Consider the following 16,742-nt stretch of genomic DNA (forward strand, 5'->3'; position numbering starts at 1 on the left):
ACACACACACACACAACTGATATGATTAGCCGATTAAACACTTAGTTGATTGACGGAACTGTTTTGATTGTTTCCAGTTTCTAAAATCTGAAGATTCTTCAGCATTGAGTACTTTTACTTTTAATACTTTTAGTATATTCTCCTGATACTTTTTCTTAACTTAACTATCCTTTTCAATGCAGGACTTTTACTTGTAACAGAGTATTTTTACATTCTGGTATTAATACTTTTACTTAAGCAAAGGGTTCTGAATACTTCTTCCACCACTGGATATATGCATAATGAGAAGTATATATTCATACAGGTGTAAACAGTTTGTAACACAGTAAGTGAAGTACACAAAGGTAAATTGTCAGTGTAATGCAAAGTGACAAGTGATGAGTTCAAGAGTTCAGAAGTCTGTTGAGCCCAATGGTGCGGAACCGTCTGTCGACACACAGTAGCCTATGTACTGTATTTATTTATTAATTTGTTTTCTACTAAAATACCTCAGCCCAATACGTGCCCAGGTGACAGTCTGTGTACAAGTCCTTGTAACATGATATTATATATGAGTGATGTTACAATCTCTCAAAACATTTTGAAGTGCTAGGCTGTGCGCTTGAGCCAGTTGAACTTGTTCACCTGGTAGCTGTCACATCCGATCTCATCAAGTGTTGTTCTTTTTCCTCTGCAAACCCCCCCTCCCTACAGAGCCCTTCATTTTTAATTCATGTCGTCAATCATTCAGCTCGATGTGCACGACTTAAGGGAGAGCGCTTGTTTCCTCCATCAGGGTGTCCCTCCAGTGTGGCGTTGCTCCCGAGCAGATGGCATTGGTGATAATGATCTACAATGTTTGTGTGTGTGTGTGTGTGTGTGTGTGTGTGTGTGTGTGTGTGTGTGTGTGTGTGTGTGTGTGTGTGTGTGTGAAAGAGAGAAAAGAGAGAGGTGTATTTTGGTTTAATGTCTCCCCTACCAAGCACTTGCACCAGGCTCACGTTAAAGCCCATTGATTTCACACACTGACACACACACACACACACACACACACACACACTTACACATACTTTACAGCTTTACACTGTGTGCCAGCCTCGGGGCTCTGGCTCTCTCCGAAAAGACTTGTTGTTGCTTAGAAATAGGCCTATGTATATTTCACACAACACCAGATCATCCTAATGACATTACCATAAAGCCGGACTTGCATCATCTCCGCTATGATTCAGCTTCCTGCTTCCAAGAGGCTTTTTTTTTAATTTTTTTTTTTGCAGTCCAGAATGATTCACCCTTTACATTTCCTGCTTTCTTTGAATTACATCCGAGGATGTAGGTGTCTGCTTTGTGATGGCATTTAAATGAGAACATCATACTAACCTATAACCTATTTATTGAATCATATATGCATCAAAGTGACCCATAGTTGTGGTAAGTTGTTGTCACCAGAGCAACAGTAACTAGTTACAAGCTACATGCTAAGCAAAAAGTTGCCGACCCTGACTCTCAAGCAACGTATCGTCGCTGTTGGCCAAAAACCTCGTACCTCCATATATTGTCATTTTTATTTTTATTTCATAAATCAATGCTATTGGCCGCCCTTTACGTCTGTCTGTGGGTTTCGACTTAATCTCGTAACTCCATAAGGTCCTCAAACTCTCAGTGAAACCTCATAACTCCACTCTGCCTCCATCTTGATTGAAGAGTTCAAAATAAACAGTGATGAGGTGATTTTGTCCGACTAAACAGTTAGATAAAAGGTTTTCCTCAAATCATATCTTTTTTCATTTCCTGAAAATTAACAAATCTTGGACAGCAGGCTGACAGCAATGATATGTGACATCAAATACTTATAAAAGTTTTATGCTGGAGTTCTTAAATATAATAAAATAACAGTATTGGCAGTGCTTACTTTTGCCAGTTTCCTTAGTATGTGCCATTTCTGAGTCTGTAGCTTTTAAGGAGGAGAGGGGGGGGGGGAAGGTGGAGGCTGGGGGTGTGGCCTCGGACCAACTGCAGCTCGTTTGAAAGCCATGATGTCTCTCTCTCATGGGTGGGCCAAATTCTCTGGGTGGGCAAAGGCACCGAAAGGGGAGGTAACCTTGCCCCTTATGACCTCATAAGGAGCAAGATTCCATATCGGCCCATCTGAGCTTTCATGTTCTCAAAGGCAATGTAATGTTAACAAACCTCATAAAGTGAAACGTTCATGATATGGGACCTTTATGGTCTCAGAATATTTATGAGTAACTTTTTGCAAATGTTTTGACTTCTTGAGGGAATACACATTAACCGAGGCCCTTTGTCTGACATGAATGTGAAAGGAAATCTCCCAGCCTTCAGGAATGCTGTGAGCCCTCGTGGGACACTATGTCTACTGACTGTTTTATCAAGATTTCTCCCAAAGAATTCACCCGAAGTGTGTCAATCAAACTGTAGAATATGTGTAAGCCCTGTCCCCCGAGAGATAAACCAATCAGGCGTATCTTTCCGCACATTGATATTCTGTGGTACTCTTTACTGTGCTGTGTCGGAATGGGCCGGAATACAGTGAGTATACACCGTAAATATATACATATTATTTATTATGCTCCAGGCAATGCCCCAAAAACTTTGTCTGGTTTGCACTTGTGTCAACTGTTCAAAGTGCATCACAAGAGCAGATGATCTGCTCATACACATCTGCCACATAGACGTCTGCCTGCCAATAAACGGAGACAGCTCACTTCAGCTGACTCACTACTCAAATAGAAACTATCACAACTGATAAAAACCCGTACATGACAAATACATACAGATATATATACATACATACATGCATACACACACAGACACAGGGAAACAGATAAAAACATGCATGTAGATACATGGAACTGCACACTTACATCTTCAGTATGCGCACACACACACACACACATTTGCATATGTGTGGGAACAGAACATTCTGTTGGCTTGTATTCATTCCACACCTCACAGCACACACACATAAACACCTCTTAAAGACTTCTTAATGACACGTTAACTTCCCATCAGTTTAGAGGGCATGAATGCTACAAACATTTAACACAAATACGCACACACACAATTTCACACTGAAGAACAGGTACATGCACCAACACAGAAAAAACACATTCTTATAAACACACCATGAAAATAGCAGTAGTGATTGGTGGAAACGTTTACTTTTATGATCTTAAAGTGGCATTGCATTTTGAAAGGTCCCACGACATGAATATGTCACTTTATGAGTTTTTTTAACATTAATATGAGTTCCCCCAGCCTGCCTATGGGCCCCCCCAGTGGTTAGAAATGGTGTTAGGTGTAAACCGAGCCCTGGGTATCCTGCTCTGCCTTTGAGAAAATGAAAGCTCAGATAGACCTGAAATCTTGCCCCTTCTGAGGTCATAAGTCCCCACCTTCCCTCCCCCCTCCTCATAAGCTACAGACTCAGAAATGGCACATACTAAGGAAAGCTCATTGTGGGACTGGCTCTAGTGGCTGGAATTCTGCACCAAGGCTGAATTTTGGGAAAGAGACTTCAGATACAGTATTAGGGGACCACTAAGGTCTATATAAAAGAGACTTCAGATACAGTATTAGGGGACCACTAAGGTCTATATAAAAGAGACTTCAGATACAGTATTAGGGGACCGCTAAGGTCTATAAAAGAGACTTCAGATACAGTATTAGGGGACCACTAAGGTCTATGTAAAAGAGACTTTAGATACAGTATTAGGGGACCACTAAGGGGTATATAAAAGAGACTTCAGATACAGTATTAGGGGACCACTAAGGTCTATATAACAGCATCCAAAGAGCACCATGTCTTGGAACCTTTACACATTGTAATGGCCTTAACTCTGCTCTGCTGCATTCAAGGTCCTCCAGATTTATAAAAGAACAAAATAAATAACCTTGGACAGCAGCTGGATTCACGCTATATCAGGAGAATAGCACATATTATATGAAAATCCACATTGTTAGGCTTCAAGTAGTCTCACATTACCAGACATTCTTCCATAGCGCTGCGGAGGAGGGTCTGGCTAGTCCACAGAGCATTCCTGGATGGGAGAAAAACATGTTCTGGTTTATTGGCATTTCTTTAAACCAATCACAATCGTCTTGGGCGGCGCTAAGCACGGAATGGGAGCCACGGTGCAGCTGAAAAATAGCCTTGGGAAGGAACTTGTTTTGGTGGGACACGTGTACGTTCAAAACTTGTTTTAGTCGTGCAACATAAAACTCTGATTGGACAGATAGTCTAGCTAGCTGTCTGGATTTACCCTGCAGAGATCTGAGGACCAGGTAACCATAGTCCTCATAAATCCACCGGAGTTTACAATTACTACACAAAGAAAGCAGTAGATAACAGACATCCGGCCGATAAAAAGAAGCATATCAGGCGGAATTTCCGGCAGCACCGGAGCAATCCCGGAAGTGGAACATCGTGATTATAGACTAGGCTTCAAGTTATGCCTTTTCTGTCTGAATAACCAGCTTACCGAACCAATCGGCGTCCGGTGAGTACTGGCAGCTGCGGATGTAGTTTAGGTGTGTGTGAGACCATGGATGTGTGACGTTCAAAATACGCTATCAGTTATAAATAATAGCGAACATGATGGACAGATGGTTCATCCAATCACCTGCAAGGTATATACATTTTTCTTTAAGTGCCTGGCCTTTCCCAAACAGTTTTATGACTTCTTAGATGGTTCTGTGTAACGATCCATCTGGCGGGTCAGGTTACAAAAAACAAGTTGAATGTAGGAAAAAGGGAGCTATGAAAGGAGAGAAAGAATTATTGAAAAGATAAAGGATGTGAGGGATTCAGACAGAAATGAAAGACAAGGATAGCAAGCACAGTAACCAAATTATTTCTTTAGCTGGTTGATACAATCACTCGGTTATTTATCTGTTTAACATCAGAGCTTCACTCCGTATTCATTAATGGGACATTGCTAACACACAGCATCTGGCTATTTGCTTTGCACCAAACCAGGGAAATGATTTTAATTTCCCTCAGGGTTCCACTCTCAGAGGGACCGATTTACACCCAAAGAAAATTAGAATGTATTCTGAAAGGGAAAAAATTAGTCTCACTGTGAATAGGGCATGGCATACAAGTCTAAATGGATGAGGACTAAACATGAATGTCTCCCGCTTCTCTGCCAGACATTTCATATTTCCCCAAAAGGTCGAATCAATTTGATGTACGGAATATAATATATCTGATTATGCACACTGAACAGCACCAAATATACACTTTTTTCACTTGTTTTAAAGATAACAAGGCTGGCAGGGTTGTTTAGTCCAAGCCGAAAATGTCTGCTTACTTCAATTTGTGAGGTTCTTGTACCTCAATTGATTTCTTTTCCTCGGCTACTTTCTAATTGTATACTCCCTCATGCTATTTGTATTACTCTCTTCCACATCATTTCAAAGGGAAAAATTGCACTGTTTACTCAGGCTGCTCTCATGCTACTTAAAGTAAAGTACTGTAATTTGTATACATTCCACACATTTGTTGCTGAATGCACCGCAGTGACTGCGGCTGAATAAGAGCGCTCTGGATTAACATAGGGAGGAGGTCGGGGGGGACGGGTGTTCGATCATAAAACACCGGGCTTTTAAGCAGGCGAGTGAATTTTGTGTCCGGGGAAAACAAGATTTTTACCCAGGGAACCCGTGGGGGTACAGATAGCTCGACCGCTATCTGCCAGACCGGATGACGATGCAGATTTTGGTGCCCCATTGCGCTCCCAAATAAATGCCTGCGCTGCACTTTGGTGCCCTGAGACACGTTACAGGCAACAGAAACATCGCTGCACGTGACACTTGTTAAAATTACACTTGACAGCAGGTAACGTTAGCCTAGCGTTAGCTAGTAGGTGGCTTAGCCCTTGTGTTGTCTTCCCGTTAACCATGAACTTGTCCTTCCACGTCAAAAATGAACATTTTTTTTTGTGCTTTTTCTTATTCATTTGTCACTTTTTCCATGTTGTTGCTGCTTTTTTTTAAAACCTGAGCTTGTTTAATAATAGGTTTTACACTTATTCTTGGAATTCATGGTCATCAAACCTCATTTATATTCAATTATACACACATTTTTAGGTAAAAAAGGCAGACATTTTGAATTATTTAGACTAATAGGATCACAGATGGGTATGTGTCAAAGTTTAGTCCGGATACTGTTTTGAAACCATAAAAAAAAAAGAATTCAAATGCTATAAGATGAAAGTAATCCTTGATTTTACCTGAAGAACATTGTATGGAATCATTTGTTATTTTTGGGCAATTTGGTTGAAAGAAATCCATATTTCGGATATAAAACACTTTGAAACGGGTCAATTTGACCCGAGGACAACACAAGGGTTAAACACAGTTAAAATGCTGTTAAAATGTTAAAAAGCTAAACGGTCTGACATGTAGCTGTATTTCACTGGAAAGGATCCAACGCAACAATCTGCAGCCACAGACACAGTGAAGCCTAGCTGCACATGAGACCCCAGGACCACTAGCGGAGAAACAACACCAACAGGACTTAATGGTGCGTTCAATTGCAACGCGTAAGCTCATGGTGCATATATTATTGTTGTAACGAACTATCCTGCAATCTCGTTTTTATTGTTTAACAGCAGTTGACTGGTGAAATTGTTGTAAGTTATTGTAAATATATTTTAAACGTATCATTAAAATTTGACCAGATGGCAGTTCTTTATTATTATTATTTATTTTAAACAAACAGAGCAGGAACCTCGGGGTGAATAGTACCCGGCTAACAGTGAACTTTTCTCAGCTAAACCATGTGACCAGTTGACAGTCGCCTAATTTCGTAGGATATCATATGAATTGGAATGCATACGTTTTCGTACAAATCATACGAGACCCATTTATGAGAATGCGGTGTTTTACTTCTTCACAATTTTTGACTTCTGTAGTTACTTGAAATAGGACTTAAAACGCCTAAATGTGCCCTTTTTAGATTTTGACCACTAGTAGTGCTATGGAGCAATGTTTTTTTGAACAATGCACGCACAAAATACAAAATTTAGAGGGTGACCTCTAGCTTACCCAGTAAGAGCATGCGTCCCATGTAGACCTGTAGGAGCCCGGGTTTGAGGCCGACCTGAGGCCCTTTGCTCCGTGTCATCCCCCCCCCCCCCCCCCCCCCCCCTTTCCTATCTATCTTCTGACATTCTGTAATGAAAACAGATAAAAAAGCCCCACTAAAATAATCTTTTAAAAAAAATTAGAAAAAGTAGACTTTTGCAATCTTGTATAAGGTAAACAATGCAAATTATTTTCTGTTTTTAAATCATTCAACATATCTACAAGACCTAGACAAACATATCTTTATTCAGAGGAAACTACACACTTATAAATATTATTATCTGTTATTTGTGAACCTGAACCATGACTGAGCACAGTTTTTCATTCTCCAGCATACTAATCGGTTCTGACAGGTTTAATATAAAGCCCTTTTTCTCGTGTGAATGCCTATGACAGCCCTTATGAGTTTATACTACTCTGCAAAATGTCTCTCGAATGAGATTTAAAAACTCTCCCACTGCGCCAAAATAAAAGGTCCAATGTGTCAAAGGTCAGACGAGACAAAGTGTGATAGTTTCACTGGACTGATGCTTAATAAGCTAAGGTCATTCCATTTGCAGTACAAAACATTCAGCAAAGATTAACAACATCATACTGAGTAAGTTGTATCATTGTGGATATTATTTGAAAATGTTAACAAATGTCGTCTTGTGTTCTTTTCCCCATGCTGTGAATCTTACGGTCATGCCATTTCAAAATGTAAAAAAAAAGGTCACATTTGGTTTGACATGCAAGCTGTGTTCATTCCATCTGAGGAGATAAAGTGTGCAATAAGACAGTGTTTGTTTTAATCTAGTTGGAGCACCTGGTGAGCTAAAATTATCAGATCAGGATGATTCAGATAGCGTCAACGTGTTCTTAAATCACAGAAAAGTCACTCAAACTTTACTTTTATTTAAGCTCATATCAGAAGGCCTACATGCACGCGCGCACACACTCTCTCATGCACGCGCGTGCACACCTTTAAGTTTAATAAATTGCCAGATTTATATTCCCTGTTACATTGCAGTAGGAGATGAGAACTAAAACAAACTTTGACTATTCTCTGTAAGGTCTGTCTAGTGATTATCCTGTGATCCGTCCGACCTAATGTGCTGCACTGCACCGCACTACCTACCTGAAACAGGTTAAATCATCTGAAAGTTGAAACTGAAATAAGAGCGCAGCCCTGCACTGAGACAACTCAAGTTACTGAGTCTTTGCACAGTAATGTGGTGTTGGTAATTCATTTGTCTGGTCATAATTAATATATAGATCACATAAGGTCCTTTGAGTTGTCCTATGCACTGACACGCCGAGAGGGTGGCTAAACCTGACCATCAAATTGTTACTACACTGTATGCGAGTGTGACGTCTGATGTGCTCCAGCAATTCATGTTTTTTTTTTAACATTTTGATGCTAGCACCACCCAGGACCCTTGCATTTTGACTTACAGAGCTGGGTTCCACTTTTGGTTACAAGACCATAGTTTTTGGTCTCCACCCTTAAAAAAAGTTGAGTCTTTGCTTCTTTTTTTTTAAAGATACTGTATTTGTATTTCTAAGGTATGTTATGCTTTAATTAAGACAAAAAAATGAGAGGAAACAGACAGAGGGGAAGACATCCAGCAAAGGGCCCAAGGCTGGAATCCAACCCAGCAGCTGCAGTTAAGACTGAGCCTTAATGGTACTCACCCTACCCGGTGAACTACCAGGGCACTTTTTACTGTCCCAGGAACAATCTAGTTTGTGTTGCAATAATTCAAGTCATAGTGGTCACTATTTGCAATATTTGGACTTGGGATGCAAATGTGCAACTTTATTTCCAAAAATTAAAAGGAAAAAAAGAGCTTGGATGGGCTCACACACCAGCTGTGACACCAAATTGCAGGGGCTACTTCCTATCCCCATACTCTTGGCACCATTGTTGGGACATCCATTTTCCAAGTCAACCTTTATTTTGATCTCAGCTTCACACCTGTAAGGTTTCATGTTTGCATATTACATGATTGCGACGCATTTGAGGTTACAAAATCTGGCCGCAGACATATAATCACCTGGCCAAGTACTCAAAACTGTCTCCTGCTAAAGTCGGTGTCTCCATGACCACATTGCCATGGTGACAATAATTTAGAGTCGCGTTTGTGTCCACCTGACGAAAGTCCAGTAATCACTCTACCTCAAGCTCTGTTTTTGTCTCCACCAACTCCTGAAGGGAAATATCTGGCTCTTTAGCTGCTGAACTCTCCAGTATGTTCACCAGATAGTTACCAACTGTGTCTGTCTGTTGTTAAGTGCCTGGCATGTAGTGTACAGTGAGTTTATCACAGCTCTTTAGCTGAAAACATGGAAACAATGCTAAGAGAGCTGTGGGAGTGAAAGATGCTGAAAATAATTCTAAAATAGTTACTATGAGCCACCTCCTTCACATTATACAACATTTTGTTTTGTCATAGCTTTACCTTTATTTGCTAATTGTGCCAGTTATTCACTAAAGCCGAAAAATCAGCAGATCCTCTCTACTTTGTCAAAAGGTATCCTTCTTTTGTGGCATTTCTCCTTTTCCACATTTAAAACTTCTTCTTTGCGCCATCTATTCGAACATCGGAGTCGCACAACAATCATTTACAACGCTCCCCACCGTAGCTGCGTTGTCTAATCATTGTCTCGTCACATTCAAACTTCTTGTCTCAGTCCAAGATGAGGCTTTGCATAATCTTCACACACCCTCAGACACGGTAGAACCACGCAGCCATAATAAAGGGAGCTGCAGTGTTTACTTTTCTGTGAATCATTACTTCCTGGGACTGTTTGGTTGAAATCAGCCTTTAACATGCATGCAGACACACACACATTTCCATATCAACAGCATGCTGTCATTTTCAAGACAAGAAAGAATTAAGTGTGTGTCTGTGTGTCTGTGTGTCTGTGTGTGTGTGTGAAGCTGTGTGCTAAAAGTAAACAGCAGCCCCATCATTATCATCTATTCAGCACACCTTTTGATATTCAGATTTAGGTTTCCATAGACCCACAATGTCCTATCTCTTTTAGAAAGAGCTGGCTTGTGTGAGTTAATGGCACATGGTGTTGGTTAGAGCTGTCGGAACAAATTCCAAAAGTCAAATATAATTTGAGTAGTTAAAAAATCAAAACGGTTTGAATGTGATTTGGTGTTTTTTGTTTTTTTACAAATATGTTGGCTAACGTTAGCTAATCTCCCTCTTCTCATGTCACGTCTGATGAACAATAAGTTACGGAAGTGAGAAACACAAGGCATCGTGAGCTAACATTATGTACCATGTAACGGGGAAATGGAAGTCAGAAGAAGGATGGGAAATAGTTTTAACACGACTTTAAAATCAACATCCACCGAGCCAAAATGAATGAATGAAAAAGATCCAGTTGTTCTGGACGGAGACCAGTGAAGGATGTTAGAAGCAGTAGTAATTAAACCTAAACAGCTAATGGAAGCCCAAACTGTCTGCGAGTTTACCCTGTACTTTACGGTAATTACTCTACTGTGCAACAATAAGTCGCTTGGTTATGACACATTTGTTAGCCTATTTTGACAAAAACGTCTGCTACGGAGCCATAACTTGAGCTACAAGGTAATGGAGCCTTTTATACATTGTGTTTCTTTAGAAATAAACAATGCACAAATAATTTTTAAACCCTTCAGATGTCAATTTATTTGCTAACAAAGTGACGTCAAAATGAATGGCAGTCAATGGAATGCTAATGGCGGGTAAGTGCTTCGTAGCATTAAAATGGCGGCATAGGAGGCTTACCCCCTTGGCCTTTACAACAGAGAGCGTCAATCCAATAGTTAATGTTTCATTACAGAGTACTCTGTCAAATTTGTGTATGTCTCTGTGTGCCTGCAGTGGAAAATGAATGGAAGTCCCTCTAGTGGACAGGACGTGTAACAACAACCACATGCTTATAGTGGCATTGACAATGCATAAGTTTGAGTAGTGTAGAACATATTAGAATATTAATAACACGCTGCAAAAGAACAAATTCAATTAGAATGGTCTTATAGAAGAAGAATGACAGCCCTAGTGTTGTAGCATCTTGTGTTGTGACAGAGTTTTGCTCAGCTTTCAGAATGTCTGGACCTACAAGACCGTTGGAAAAAGTGTCCAGTTAGGTCCAGATGGTACACAATAATGCTGTTTACAGTGGTAATGGTATTAGTAGAACTTTTCTTTTCTCCTGGAGGGACCTTCTGTATATCAAAAGACCTAAACACAAAACAGCAGTGCAGACTTTTCAGTAGGATCTGCTAGGCGTGCCACTTGATAAAGACACAGCCGTATGTAGGAGAGACGCACTGCACCACTACTTAATCACTCCTGACATAGCTCCTACTGTGCCTCCGTCTCCCTTTGACACAGCCAAGTCCACAACAAGTCCCCAAAATATCAGGCAGTCACAATACTAAGGCTGTGCAATTAATTGAATTGTGATCGTGATTTCAAGATTTATTCTCCTTATGATCACAAAAACAATGTAATCCAGAAAAAAACATTTATTTTAAGTAAAGTGTTGTCTCACATGCACCCTTTCCCCCTACCAAAGGCTAAACTTATTGAACCATCATTTGAAGATATTTTGATATTTATTTTAACGGGAATTCAAAAAGTTCAAACGGGAAAAGTAGTAAGGAAAATTTCACAGTTCAATTTTTCCATAATCGAGGAGCCCAAGTGTAGACCCAACCAAATTTAATTACAACCTAAAGCCTTAAAAAGTGTCTTCTGCCATGCAAACAAATCCTAAAACCCAATTTTCCAACACAATAGGCTTGGACTGATTGAAAAGTAAAAGACCAATTTCCACATCTACTGTATTCTTTTTACTAGTAATATGAATGTTTACTCTTGCTCTGAAAGGCAGCAATAACTTAAGGCCCACCGTACATGAGAATGGTCAGGGAAATAGTGACAAAGCAAAGAAGAAAGGTAAGGTATAGGGCGGGGATAGAGGAAAGAGCTGGGGGGAGTACTGTAGGTCTAGGTGAAGGGTTGTCTCATTAATCTCAAAAGGGTGCAGCGGCCCCTTCAGAATGCAAATGAAACTATCAGTCTTATCAGAGATACAGAGAGAGGGAGGGAATGATTGAGGTATTGACAGGGTTATTGGGGTACAAGGTGGAAAAGAAAAGAAAAATGGTATCTCCAAGGAATGTTAATGGGAACGTTCACTTTGAAAAAGTTACAGAAAGAGCATTTGACCAACATGGGAAACTAAAGACTAGGTGTGCACAGCCTGCAGCGGACCTTACGCGGTTTTGCAGGTATTTGGTCAAAAACCAGAGTATCTGACAAATTAAGATTTTGACCAAATTAGGGAGCTAGATGAAAAATCTGAATTCATCCTAAGGGGAACATGAATTGTACTGCTTTGCTTGGCAAACCATCCAATAGTTGTCAAGGCAAGGGCATGAAATTAACACCCGCCCACCCGCCAAATGCTGGTGGGTAACACTGTCAATCTAACTGCCACGTTGGCTGGTAGCCATTGAGAATTGAGTGACGTGTAACAATCGGTAAGCAGGGTGATACGCAGTTGCTTACTGGCCCGGACCAATCAGGGGTCCGCATTACTGGAAGACATTGATTGACAGCCGGGGCCCCTATCACATTTTCATTACTCGCGAAAATCCCAGCAGCCCCACGTGCAGCCACTGACCAATCGGGAGTGAGAACGGGTCAAATTCATTTCCTTGTTTCTGATATGAAGACATGTGGGACTTGAACATCTCACCAACAAACGTACAGCGAAAGACGTCCTGTCAACACGTGGGATGCAGGAAAAAAACGCAGATGAGATGTACAGGATAACCTAAATTGAGGACAACTATATTACTGAAGGTGCAATGATAAGTTAAAGTCCAATAAGTACTTTATCAAACTGTATCATTGTTGTCCCAGTCCAGATTTGGAAAGAATGCCATTATGTGTGATTATCAAGGCGGGCCCCCCTACTACAGCATGTGATGACGGCGCAATGTCCACTAGTTGGCTCATAGAAACACAGCAATTCCTGTTTTTCACCTTTATAAGGCAAAACAAGTGGCTGGTAAAAAGTGGCACTGTTGCAGGTGGACAAAAAAGTTCAGGGCCTGGTCAAGACACATGAAAACTACAAATGTCAATGTAATGGTGGTGCTAGAGGAAAAGTCAGAGGACCACTGAGGTCATTAGTATTCATCTTTTGAGGACAGCACGGTCTGACAGCCAGCGTGTCAAAAAGCAACGCTTGGTCAGGTGCCTTTATTACTGACACAGAAAGTCTCCTTCAGTGTCAAACCTTCTGGCATCATATTAACAAGCGATTTGGTCAGGGCTTATGGCATCATTTTTTGACGCTATGGGTCTCGACATATGTTTGACTGACATGCGGCACAAGAACGGGACAGTTAGGTTTAGGAAAAAATCGTGGGTGGGCTTACAAGCTGGACAAGAACCAGACACACTGGTGAAAGTCCTGTGTTTGACCCATCCCAATTTACCTCCTTACCTTTCATACTACTCACTACTGTTGCTGCTCTTAATACTACATCATCATACAACGTCAGTGTTTTACGAGTTGGGAGTGAGACCGGGTTGTATGGGTCCAATACGCCTGGAACATAGAGGAAATACTGGCTACATCCCCTATGCCAGGCGTATGAGGTACTGTCATCAGGCAGAAGATAGCCCACTTGTGCTAATGACCCTGCACTTTACTATTTTATAATGTAGAGGTAGTTGGTTTTGTCTATTGTTGTCTGTCTGTCTGATGAACTGTATGGTGCAAGATGAATTTCCAAAAGGATCAATACATGTGTGTGTGTCTCTTACCTATGTAGATGTTCACATATTTCAAAATGTACCAAAGTTGTTGACCAAAACCTCTAACATTGCCATAGCTAGAGCCAGAATGCTTGCATGAGTAAAGTGTGGATAGTTATTTTTCTGTGCTCTTTTACGCCAAAGCCAATTTTATGTTCCCATTAAACGTACAGACAATATAGTATATGTACCAGTCATCTTGTTAAGCCACCAGTATAGAAGGTGATTGTTAGATGATCCTTAGGAATTGGTAGACACCAGATAGCAACTTCTCAATCCTAGGCACAGAGCACGTTGCATGTGCTGTAACACAGCCTTCAGAGAAGAGTGGCAGTGCTGAAACACATCAGAGGATTATTAGAAACTTGGAGGTGTTGAGGGGAAAAGGTGTCGGACAGCAGAGAGGCTTGGTGTTCATAATCCGGTGAGGTGAAATCCAGAGGTGCATCAAATGGAAGCAGAGAGTGACTGCCGGCCGTCAGAGTTGAAAGACCGTGAGTTGGCAAAGAGACGACAAAGAAATCAGGAGGTGTGAGAAGCTGAGCGCTGAGCTGAGTCGGCATTTCGTGGGTGTGAGTGTCGATGGGCTCCAGACCCTTTAGATTTGGCTTTGTGGTGCAGGGCAGTGATCAGTTGGTGGAGCAAAGGCAGACACTCTCCCTGGGTATTTCTTTTTAAAGTAGTGTGCTGTGTAGCTAGCCACATTGCAACGTAAATCTCAGACTAACCTTATTATATGTCACTCTCCAACTCTCTGAGCTCTGTCTACTACAGCACCTGGTCCGTGGGCTGTTTTTCGGTTGACAGAAATGCTGGTACATTAAAGTTGTTGGCTTAATTTGTTTTGTTTGTATTTAAAAAAAACAACCTTGTGCTTGACACATGGCAAATTGCTGCAGTAAACCTAATGTTCTAACTTTGCTAGTCAACAATTAAAACAACCTTTCCATTTGTTCTATTCAAGCCAGCCGTACACATATGTGTTTGTGTGTGTGTGTGTGTGTGTGTGTGTGTGTGTGATTTGAGAAATGAAGTGGATTTCCACCTTTTCCTTTGTATTTTCTTTGGATTTAAGACTTTTTGTGTAGAAATGATAAGCCCATATTGTCATGATATATGTCCACCAGTCCAAAACTCATTTCATTAAAATGTTCTTACACTCCTTATAATCAACCTTGCCCCTGTATCTCTCTCTCCCTCTCTCTCTCTCTCACAGCTCTGCAGACTACTCAGCCTCCCAAGGTCCTTTTTCCTCCACAGAGGCAAGACACCACGATAGAAATCACGCCTGGTAAGGACCAACAGCTCTTCTCTGTCTCTTTATTCCGAGGTTGAAATGATTATCCTCAAGGTCCTTGTTTTTAAAAATGCTGTTGCCATCTTTGGTGCAAAGTGCTCATTTCTGCGGTGTTTCTTCATGGTGACATTACCATGGACACTTTTTGCCCTGTCACAACAGAGATGGATTTGCTTAAGTGGCTCTGTAGGGTGACATTCAGGCATAAATGAACACGAAAACTGGAATTATACTTGATGCAAGGGGTTGGTTGGAGTCCTGCCGTAGAGGTGTATGTGCTACAAAGTGACACAAAAAAAAAATAACTACTCTGTGCAGTGGAGAGATGCCTCTGTTTTAACTAGCCAATTCTACATAGATTTGATGATGGTGATTTGTGTTCATGATGTTCCTGTAAGTAGAGGTCTTTTTTGTCCCTTCAGTACTGATGCTAACACTTTGCATCCGAAACACACATGTCTTCACCCGTTTATGGCACCTAACCATTGTCAAATACATTATCGGAGAAAGAAGTTTTCTGCATTAAAGTCCCAAGTGGTAGACTCCCAGTGATCAGAACAGCAGAGCTGAAAACGTATAAGTCATCTAGAGGTTTCCTCATCATGAAGTTTATTCCCCTCCCAAAGAACAGTAGTTCGGTAGTAGCTGCTAGCTGCTAGCTGCCGTCCGGTGAGTGTGTTCAGCCAGACTTCTGGGATAATCATCTTGACAACATTTTTGTTGACAGTTGCGTCTTGTGACGGTGTCGGCTAGTCCGGCTGAACGAATGTACATTGCTGGGATGAAGCCTGATGTCCATGTCTCTCACGTGCCAGATGGTCCTTCCTTTTCGTTATCTCTATCGGGGGTTGCTGTGAATTGTTTAAAGAAATACAAACAAGCCAGAGTGTTTTCCCTAACAGGTAGGTAGTGTAGCCAGACCTTAGTCCAGGGCTGACCGGTGCTGTGGAGACAGGTCTGGCAATGCAAGACTAGTGTCTGCTGACTTCCTTCACAGTCGTCTCTTTTGTGGTAGTCTCACAGTGCCAGACCTTCCTCCACAGCGCTGCGGAGGAAGGTCTTGCTAGTCGACACATCCTTATTTAATAGGTTTTGTTGTCACAGAAATTCTTTCTAGCATTTAATATACAGGTATAAATACTGTACAAAGCCGGAACCCCAGCCTCTGCTGAGTAGCTGAAGTCATGATTATCTTGATGTTGATGGTGATTCTGCAAAGCATTGTAATTGAATAATTGATATTTTATCTGATGTTATTTGATGTTTTACACCTCAATTTTTGTTTCTTTACATTTCCCCTATCATATCCCTTAATCTAATGTAAGAGCAGAAATGGTTCCATTTACTTAAATAAAAACGTCTCTGGTTTATCGACATTTCTTTAAACCAGTTGGGCGGTGGACAGAGCCATGGTGCCGCTGCAAAATAGCCTAAGGGAAGTAACTTGATTTGGTGGAACATGTGTACGTTCAAAGGTTGTTTAAGTCGTAACAGAAAACTGATTGAACAGATAGTCTAGCTAGCTGTCTGGATTTACCCTG

The 16,742-nt window shown here is 41.0% G+C and overlaps 1 protein-coding gene across 4 annotated transcripts in view; it reads left to right on the forward strand.

Annotated features, from left to right (window-relative positions):
• The window catches only part of il1rapl2 (interleukin 1 receptor accessory protein-like 2), a gene marked incomplete at its 5' end in the record, with an annotated part of 503,103 nt that overhangs the window by 410,039 nt on the left and 76,322 nt on the right, over positions 1-16,742 (forward strand). For all 4 annotated transcript variants that reach the window (XM_032510844.1, XM_032510846.1, XM_032510845.1 and 1 more), the window contains 1 exon segment: positions 15,121-15,195. In XM_032510844.1, the coding sequence (XP_032366735.1) occupies positions 15,121-15,195 (75 nt within the window).

The sequence above is a fragment of the Etheostoma spectabile genome, unplaced genomic scaffold (genome assembly GCF_008692095.1).
Source record: "Etheostoma spectabile isolate EspeVRDwgs_2016 unplaced genomic scaffold, UIUC_Espe_1.0 scaffold273, whole genome shotgun sequence".
In the NCBI taxonomy this organism is placed as follows: Eukaryota; Metazoa; Chordata; class Actinopteri; order Perciformes; family Percidae; genus Etheostoma; species Etheostoma spectabile.